This window comes from Solenopsis invicta, chromosome 10 (genome assembly GCF_016802725.1).
Source record: "Solenopsis invicta isolate M01_SB chromosome 10, UNIL_Sinv_3.0, whole genome shotgun sequence".
Taxonomy (NCBI): Eukaryota; Metazoa; Arthropoda; class Insecta; order Hymenoptera; family Formicidae; genus Solenopsis; species Solenopsis invicta.
In genome coordinates this window covers 8,637,542-8,648,087 of record NC_052673.1, presented here as the reverse complement: position 1 = coordinate 8,648,087, position 10,546 = coordinate 8,637,542, and the positions used below count along the sequence as shown (strand labels likewise).

The following is a 10,546-nucleotide window of genomic DNA, read 5'->3' as shown; positions in this document are numbered from 1 at the left end:
GTTCTTGACGAGTTTCAAATATTGCACAAAAATATGTTTCTATCTGAGTGCCTCCTAGCAGAGAGTCCAAAATTCTCTTCCTGAACGAGCGCGGTCCAGAGCTTATATATATTCGCATTTGGTCGGATAAAAGTTTGCTCCGATTTTTGTTCGGACATTACCTGTGTTCCCGCGCGACGCTCGCGGCTTAAACATTGCTTTATTTGACAATGTTATCGCTCGACAGCGGCTGTCCGATCGAGCGCTGTTCTAACTTTATTTTGTAGATTTGTCCTGATCGCAAGTCTTTGCTTTCTTTTCGGAAGATTGACCGTTTTCAATTATCCGAGGCGAACAAAGGCTTGGTCGTGAGCAGTCTTGGTCTCTAACAGTAATGATCACTAACCATCTTACAATGTCAAAATAAATTACAGTAAACTATTTTTAATTGTCTTCCCTTATAAAAAAAACACTCAAAATTTGAGTGTTTACACTAAAAAAACAAAAAAAAAACCACTCAAAAAGACACTCAAAATAACACTTAATTGAGTGTCATTTTGGACGCTCAACTTAAGTGTAACCGTCAACTTGTGTGTTTACACTTAAAGAGAACACTAAAAAAGACACTCGAAAAGACACTCAAATTAACACTCAATTCAGTGTCATTTTGAGTATTAATTCTCAATTTGAGAGTTACACTTAACTTTAGAATTAACATGTTAATTCTTAAGTTGTATAAAACCAATATTTATCATGCTAAAAATCAAATCAAATTCTTGGACCAAAACTGTGTAGCTAATTAACTTGCAGCTTTTATAGAAAAGCACAATTTTATTGACTACATACTTCTAGCTTAATTAAAAAATTTGAACCAATTTCTAACACCGTAAACATTGCCTTTCTATTAAAGTAATACGGTATAACAATATCAACAAATTTAATTTGTAATAATATCTTTACATTATATTTTAATAACATCTTTAATAGAATTTTTTACGTGTCACAACTTTTATATCATACTCTTAATATATATTTTCTTTATAATATATAATATTTAGAATTTAACTCGAATTATATAAGATATTATAATATTTCATTACCCTGTATCTATCTTTTCTACAAGTGCGCTTCGCTATTAGTGCTTCATAGAAAATTTTAATAACTGTTGCTTTGATTTTTCCTGAAGTTCTGCTTTCTTCTCTGGATTGAAATTCATCACTTTGTCAAATATTTTATTTATCACTTTGTTGATAATTGATCGAATGATTGAGAATTTAAAAGCATATCTAAAAAAGAATCTGAAACAATCAAAATAATATAATAATTGTGATAAGACCACGATTTGTGTAATATATAATTAAAAGTAAGAAAAACCGACGACTGTTATAACAAGATCTTAGGTCTTAAATAATATTTCTTATGTGATTTTATATACATTTTCTGATTCGAATTTCCGCCAATATTTTTGGTCTTGAAAACACAGCTCTTAAATTGAACGGAAGAGTGATGTCATAAATATAAAAGTAATAATAAATTATTAACTAGAATAAAGGTCAATTAGACAAGCAAAAAAGATAGAATATTATAAAAATATTGTATATATTACTTGGAATATTACATAAATTCGTTTAAGTAATATTCTATTCTTATTTGCTCGGCTAACAGACCTATGTCCGAATTATAAAGAGTTTGTAAGTGCTCACTTATTATTATTTTTAATGAGTAATAATAAGAATAATTGATATAAATAAAAATATATTAAGTGCAACAAAAATTTTAATCAGTTTTATTTTGATGTTATCTTATTATCCTTATTTATTTATTATTAAACATTTGGTTCTTTCTAATAAATAATTCTTTGTATTTTTAATTATTTTAATTAATAAATTCAAGTCTTTCAAAGATGATACAATTTAGAAGATCCGATCAATTACTTAAATCTTAATACCTATTACAGTATATTGGTAATATCTAATTAAGTTACAATACAGAAAAATTGCAGTAATATTGAAGAATTATTTTAAGATTGCAACACCGCAAAAAACTTGAGAAATGTTGCAATATTACTACAACATTACAACAATCTTGGTAAAACGTTATTCTTTAAAATTATTGCAATGCAATATTGCAAACATGCAATATTCAATAAGGCAACGTTAAAACAATGTTGCTGTACATGAAAGGCTTATAACAAATTAATTTGTTTGTAATAAAAAGTTCAACATTATTGTAATAAATCTGAATCAATATTTATTTGCATACAAATTAATACTTAGTAGAAAATATAACGAAAAATAGTTAAATGTTATCTAATTAAGTTAAAAATTAAATATAATGCATTCGGCAACTTTTTCTTATATGCTCACCTGGAGATTTTATAAGTAATCCATTCTGCGTAACTCATTGACGCATACAAATGCGGCATGCTTATATTTATCGCATCCATAGTGAATACTACCACCATCTTGTAAGGCATATAGAGCAAAGGATAATAATTTAATGATTCGATGAAACATCTCGTCATGTGTTCCCATTTTGGTGTAATATTATTAAAATTACTCGACATCAATTCATATAAATCTCGAGTACGGTCCTTTATTTCCTCGAGATTGCCACGGCAGATGTTGTACCTGAAGAAATTACATAAATATAAAATATAAAGTCTCACGTTTTATTTATACAAACAAAATATTAAGTTGTTAATAGGTTAATCAAGAGCAAAACAAATATGAGTGTCTCAATAAATAGATATGTAATTAATACTTGTGTACAGTAAACACATAAAGAAGAAGTTAAACTCATGAAATTTAAACGGCGCACAGCGCATACATGCTACGTATTATTAGACCATTAAGATTACATAAATATAAGTTTTAGAAAGACCTAAATCTATAAAATACTATAATTTTTATTAGCGCTAAATACGTACTCATCCTCTATTCCGAGAAAATATCCGTAACATCTCCACATATGGCAAAAGGCCTCGATTTCTTCATTGGTTGCATTATGTATTCCAATATTTTGCGGCCAAAGCAAAACTACACTTAAGAAAAAGCATTGTGTAAGTGCCATATTTGCATTATTTAAGTTCTTCAACTTGTACGGTGTCTTATTAATCATTTGATAAGAAGATTGTGGATTAAATGGGCACACCGCGGCGAAATCTTTTAAAAGTAATTCGTGATCTGGACACCACGGCTTCACAATTTCGGCTTCGCTCTCAAATTGATTGTCATCCAGTTTAGATAATTTTGCTTGTACCAAGAAATGCATTTTACATGTATATTGCATGTCTCTATAGGCTTGCGTTCCTTCAATCCAAGGTTCTCCGCTATACCAGCTAGAGAATCGTTGCAGATTTGAGAAATACCTTGAAAAATATATTTTCAGATTATTTATTGCTTTAAACTTCTCATTTTAATAAAATTTGGCGTGAATGTAGAGGGGGTAATGTATGAATTTAGAAATTTTCAATTGTGACTAAAAAACGGTTCAAAGAAGCAAAACCAATCTTCAAATGTAAAGACACTTTTGCCTTTTTTCAATATATTATATATATATTTCGTATACCAAACAAAATATTAAAAAACGTCTATAAGAACACATTACACGTATAAGGAAAGACTGACGAGCTTTCCGCGTTAATTACAATTAATCTTATGCGAATCTTTCTTATGAGAGAGCGCTTGTACGCACAATTTTCTATGATTAAGGTCTCGAACTGTGGTTAATCATTGTTATAACATTAAGCACATTTTTATACTAAATGTAAGATTACAAATGTTAAAATTTTAATGTGTTACTCTTGTCTCAAGATACAAATCAATCTTATTTAATTCGATGAAAAAGAATTATAGCTCTTAATATTATCGCTTAATATTACAGCTCTTTATCTTTATATTCCAAAAAGTTGCAATAAGATTAAGAATACTTTTAGTATTGTTGTTAAAAATCCTTTCTACGGAGGCAGTATTAACATATATTGGTTTTGTGGATCAAGCAATTTCGTTTTCTGTACAAATTTAAGTATCAAGATATCATTAAGATTTAATCATAAAGTGTTAGATGAAAAAGTACCTTTTGAGCGCTAAATACGGCGTAATACTGCGCTTTGTTATGATCAATGGATTTAGATCCTCCTCGAAGGTATACAGCAGTAAAGTGCCCAATACTGTGCCAATCATAATTGAGGTATAATTTTCACGCACAAATTTCTGCCCTTTGCGATATTTATCTATATCCAACCATTCGGGTGTTTCCACGAGTGACCGTTTGCAATTTGTTAGACGACAGAAGGCTGGCATTAAATGCAGCGCCGACTTCGGTGTATTCGGAAAAAATGTCGGGATGTTTTTGTTTATCCATATACATTGCTCCTTTATAGTCCAAACATCGAAGTCATTTGGAAGTAGCTCTTGATCGACTACGCTCTTAAACATCATCACGTATCTATATTCGCTTGAATTTTTCGACATCTTTTCACAATTTTCAGCAGTATTTATACACTGAAAAAAATATCCCAAATTCAAAAATAGAAACGTGATTTTGTTTGAGAATAATAAATTATATTTAATTTTAAAATTAATTTATTATTGTCTGTACTGGATAGTTGTGAACACGGTGCACGGTTGTACATTGCGCCAAAATACGTGTTTTAAAAGGATGTCTTGCGCGTTTCTAATAACATTTTTAGACTTTACGTCTCTTTTGATAAAGCTATTAAACCAATTTGCGATCTTAACTGATCATTTAAAAAAATGTTTGACAGAAATGATTTTAATATCTATACTGCTGCGTTTTTTTTTTTAATTACATTACATTCTACTGTTTATAATATTTATTTAGTAAATAACTCATTTGAGATATTTAATGAGATATGAGATACTTAATATTTGCACTCAGAAACATATTCCTGTGCGATTTTCAAAAAACTCGTCAAGAACGTTTGTATTGTCTAATTCTAAAGTTGTAAATCTAAGAAATCTAATTTCCATTAAGAATGATTTCAAATTAGTCGGGAACATATCTAAATGCTTAAAATATATCATGTATCATTAAACGCTGATTGTTTAAATACATCTTAATCGTTGTATCGCTCGAGATAATGCGATCGAGATAGAAACTTGATAATCTGTGATGTAAATGGATTTGTAGAGTCAGAGAAATATCAGGAGATAGCGGCGACGGAAAGCCTACCGAAAAATGACGGCCCGTTTCGTGTGGACGACGATACCAAGTTCCTACCTGTTACGCAAAGGACAGACTGAGCGTAACGCATACACACAATTAAGACATATCAAAGAGCTGAAGCTGCAAATGGAAATAAGAAAAGCCTTGCAAGAGCAACGAAAGAGCATAAAAGGCTCAGAGTGCAGAGGACGTTCAGTATTTACAGACGGCCGTATATCCAGTACTCCGAGTTCAAAACCAAAAAAAGAAAAAGAAAATCATCTATAGAATAAATGTTCAATTATTGACAATGTTCCAAATACTAAGGTACTTGAGCCGAATAAGGCCCACTTTTAAATTTATCATTTAAAAACTCACTTTATGTTTGAAATATATGCTTAAAAGATATGTCATAGGAAGTAGATAAAGACTAAATAGGAAATTAATACCGCTGGCAACATGTTTATTCAGTGCAACGAAAGCTTGTAACAAAGTGGTAAATCAGTCGTTTTTATAAAAATATGTTGTAAATTTAATAAGTATACATTATTTTATGGTTTATTACAACATATTATAATGTTATTCAACTTTCTAACTACAGAAAAAAACAAATATGTATATCAATTTTTTGGAATAAATATACTTTTTTATAAATAATGTATTAATAAATAAGGCCCATTTGTATATCAATTGTTATAGCCATTGTCATTTGTTTATTATGTATGTGGCTTGCAACAGAGAATAACAATTTTCAATAATACTAACTTTCCATAAGCTAAAATTGCACTAAAATAGCTAGAATTTCTTATAGTTAAAATATTAATTTTAAACAAAATTAAAAATAATTGTGATGTTTTACTAATATAATAGATCTTAAAGAATTTCGTATTTGTGATTAATAATCATTTTAACATGTTATTTGAAATCAAATAAAATCATGTGTAATCAGATGAAATCATTTGCAATCAGATGAAATCGTATGAAATCATTTGTAATCAGATGAAATCGTATGAAATCAAATGAAATCATGTAATCGATGGGATAACATTTTAGCTAGTGGTTACTCCCTCGCTCTGATGTTTCTGCACAGTGCTTTTTACAATGACAATCGATTTATCGAAGAAATATTTCGATATAAAAATTTTGCTTAAAAAAATCATCTTAACAAAATTCCATGTTATCGCTTAACTTTGTATAACTCGAAATATGTACAGCCAAATAAACAGTTAAATATAAAAAAAATATTCGAGCGTATATACGTTCGTGTAATAATACCCTCGAGTTTAAGAATAACGAAGAAATATGTGTAATTAAAGTTTAAAAATATACCTTGAAAAAGTTTAGAAGTGCTCAAAAGTAAAAATGCCTTATAACAATTGTCAGTTATTATGTATGGGCATATTAGCATCACTAAAAAAAGGTGAGCTACTAAACGAATAACTCCATAAGCAATTATTAGAATACGTCACTTGATAAGCTGAGATAATAGGGATAGCCATATTGTCAACAATGGCAATAATATCCTTTTCTCCTCTATTAAAGATGTAATAATATAGCGATAACTATTAAATCATCGATCTGATAAAAATTGATGTATATTTTGTATACTCATAAAATGTAAGAGTAATTAATGTAAAAAATTTCATGTATGCATAATCTTTAGTGATTTTTATACATCTTTATACAAAAAATTTATGGATTTTAGCTAGACTTCAACCAATTTTCAAGAAATGTTAATTTAAATTAACTGAAATAATTGAAATATATTCTTCAATTTATATAATTATGAGAAACATTTTAATAGCTACATGGTGACTTTACTCTATCGTAAAACTAATCATAGATAAGAAAAATAAAACTAATATAGATAACAAGAGGTCAATAAAAGATTGTAGTTATTGTCTAACGTCATTGACTACGTAATAGAGATTTTTTATTATTATAAAGATACTCATTGATTGATAAATTTCCTTTCAAAAGAGATATTAAATCATTTACAGGTGCAACGGGTTTTTTATCAGAAGTTTTCCCTTTTGTCTATAAGTTAAAGCGCACATACTTGTAAAGAATGTACAAAACGTATAAAACGGTAACTAAAGTCCCAATTAATTTACTTAACATGTCGGATGGATATCTTTATCTAAAACATATCAATTAATGGTTGTTTTTGTAAAATTTTATAATTAAGAACAAAATATAGTATTATCTTATAATATAACCCATAGAAACCTAAAAATACATTATTTTATAACAATATATGTATTTCATTTTTTAAACAAAATAATCTTTTACATTTATTTTTGTGGATTACTACTCCTCTTCTTCTTCGACTTATTATTCAATGTCATTAAATTTTTATAAATTACATCCTAAGTAATAAATATTTTATAACTGTTGCTGCTAGTAAGCTTTATACAAAAGAAACTCACAAAGCTTGCAACATTTGTAATACAAATAGCTCACATTTATTTCCCTTACATAACTTTATATACTGAATTTATACACATTACGTTACATATTAAATTCAATTACGTTATTTAAAAGCTACATTGCAGACTTTCACAAGCTAGATTAAAATTAAAAAAAATTAATATCCAACATATTTTTCAAAATTATATATATATCTATAAAATAAATCTCAGCTATCTGCTGATATTTAGCTTTTATAAAAACGTCATGAAAACTAATAACTTATGCCCTTTGTAATGTCTAAATACACTGTAACAAAGTAATTTTAACAATTGTTTTTAGAATTCAACGCGAATTATACAAAAATTTATAACTTATAAATTTAAAATATTTCCAATATATTATTTACATAGTATTAATTATATTGATAAAATTACAAACGTTATATTTCAAAACGTTTTCAGTAATTTTTTTGAAGTTACTTTAAATTTAAAGTACTTACCTTCACAATATTCAAATTTGTTATTGCCGTGCCTTTAAAGGTTGTGGACAAGTGTCACTACACAATACAAGCATTAGCTTGCGATAGACTATAACACCGTGCAAACATGCGGGTGCATTTTATATACAGATTTAAAGAATGGAAGGGGAAAATGATAAATTAATCTTTTTATTATTTTCCTGATTTGGTTTGATACTTTATTTAAGATTACTTAAAAGCAAAAGGTGTAAAAAATTATTAATAAACACTCTGTATATCGATTAAATGATAACAATAAGACCCGGTGCCCGATAATCAAATGCATAAACAACAGCTCAAGCTCGTGAAATTATTGATCGTCTTGCGTAACAAATCAAGGAATCAGCGACACCGTTTTACCGATTTATTCCTATAAACGCTAGAACTCTTTCTACAACTCATCTAGAACTATAGATCTTTTAAAATGCTACAAGAATTGGGTCTGAAAAATTACACAGGACAAACTGAGACGCAGCGTGAACATGGCGTCTCACTTTGTCCTATGCGTTTTTTTCCCTTTAAAGGCCAGAACTATTTGTTTTATCTATCAGGAACTGTAGAACTATTGAAAATAAACCCAGAACTGTCAATGTTTAGTGAGTTTCCACCAAATGATATGCCATCTTTACACACATTCTTATAAGATGTACGCTGAATCACATGCGACAGTGTACGATAATAGCATATATATATTTATGGAACACGATTGTATGCAACTAATATATCGATATAATATTAATCGCAAATGAAAAAAACACAAGTGATACTTGAGAGTCATATCTTGCTAACGTTATGTAACGTTGCCTTATACGACGTTTTGCGTTTTTTCCATCGACATACAGAATGGACATCTGATGACCGTGATGGGGGTAGAAAGACACATAGAGTGAGAAGCAGACAATACGAAAAACGTTCGTTCTCTGTCTACTAAATCTGATTAGTTGTTGGGGCCCCAGCAACCAATCAGACTTAGTAGACAGAGAACGAACGTTCTTCGTATTGTCTGCCTCTCACTCTATGTGTCTTTCTACCCCCACCACAGTCATCAGCAGTCCATTCTGTATGTCGATGGTTTTTTCGCATAAATGTTCGGTAACGTCTAAAGGCTGTTCTACAACGAGTTGAAAACGCTCCGTCGCCAGTTGCAAAAAATGGCAACTAGCGCTATTTCCGGTGGCAAGAGAGCATCACGGTTGTCAAACGAGAGTTGGCCAACTTTTAACTTAGACGACAGCAACTGGCGATCGCACCATCTTAACCTTATAAAGTGAATTGAAAGAGCGTAGCGGAGCGCGGCAAAAATTACGACAAATGTGATTTAATTGTGGTAGGACAATTTTCAGTAGTGATATCTTAAATGTCTGGTGTTCTCTTAGCAGAATCAAACGACACTATTTTTGCTCGATGCTTGATAATTTGTACTATCAAAATGTGCAAATTAAGGGTACAAATTCTTAAATTGCACATTTTGGTAGTACAAATTATTACGCATCGAGTAAAAATAATGTCGTTAGATTCTGCTGAGGGAAAAAAGTACTTTATTCTTGAAGTTGGTCTAGAATATAGAGGTGTAAATTGTTTTAAAGCTGATTATATTAATTAAACTTATATTATTAATTTATCTGCAGTAGTACAAAATCAGTACTAATTATATCAACTTTATTTTTATTTTCTAAATTTTTTTTTGGTTCTGCTGGCTTCATATGAATCTAGCAAGATCACAAATTTCTTCAAAACGGCATAGGGTACAACATTATTTTTTATGATACAAATTAGTACAAAATGAGTACTAAATATTCCACTAAGTTTTATTTGATTCTGCTGATTTGGTTTCGCTAGCTTCATATAAGTTGTAAAGAGATAAAACGTCTCCTTACAATTTACGCTTAATATTATATATTATTTCTTATGCTTTTAAAAAGCGAGGTACTAGTCACTTGACTACAAGCGAAAAATAACTTTTTCTCTTTATCCATAAAAAATAATTTCTGTTTTTTATAACAATCTATAATCCGTAATATACTTTCTAGCAAATTACTTAATCTCTTTTGATTCTCTCTCACAGTACTGTACGTTTTGTACGCGGGAAAGGAGAGAGCACGCATGGTTACAGCACAGTATCATCGTTTTACTTCCATTTTTTGACTTGTTTCAAAATTAATATTATCTACTGAATCATAATTTCTAATTTGTACTTCTAATTGATAAATTCCGTCAGTGATTAACCCACATAAGTTCTGTATTTATTTGATAGAGCATTGAAAGCTGTTTTCATGAAACCGTAAATCACTAAGAAAATAATTTATTTTAATTAATATATTTTAATTATTTATTATAGTTAATATTAATATATTAACTTAATGTTAATATATTAACGTGCTAGATAAAAATATTTTTAAATAAAAAAATGTTGGTAATTTGTTTCACTTTAGGATCTCTTTAAGACATCTTAATAGTCATCGTAGTAGA

At 29.1% G+C, this 10,546-nt stretch overlaps 1 protein-coding gene across 1 annotated transcript; it reads right to left on the bottom strand.

The window, feature by feature from the left end:
• Window positions 1-990: 990 nt before the first annotated feature.
• On the bottom strand, window positions 991-4,477 carry LOC105197310. Its single transcript, XM_026136439.2, has 4 exons — window positions 4,057-4,477; window positions 2,909-3,349; window positions 2,346-2,609; window positions 991-1,277 (listed from the first exon to the last, which is right to left on the bottom strand). The coding sequence occupies exons 1-4, from the start codon at window positions 4,452-4,454 to the stop codon at window positions 1,115-1,117; spliced, it is 1,266 nt and encodes a 421-aa protein (XP_025992224.2). The 5' UTR covers window positions 4,455-4,477; the 3' UTR covers window positions 991-1,114.
• Between the last annotated feature and the right edge of the window lie 6,069 nt (window positions 4,478-10,546).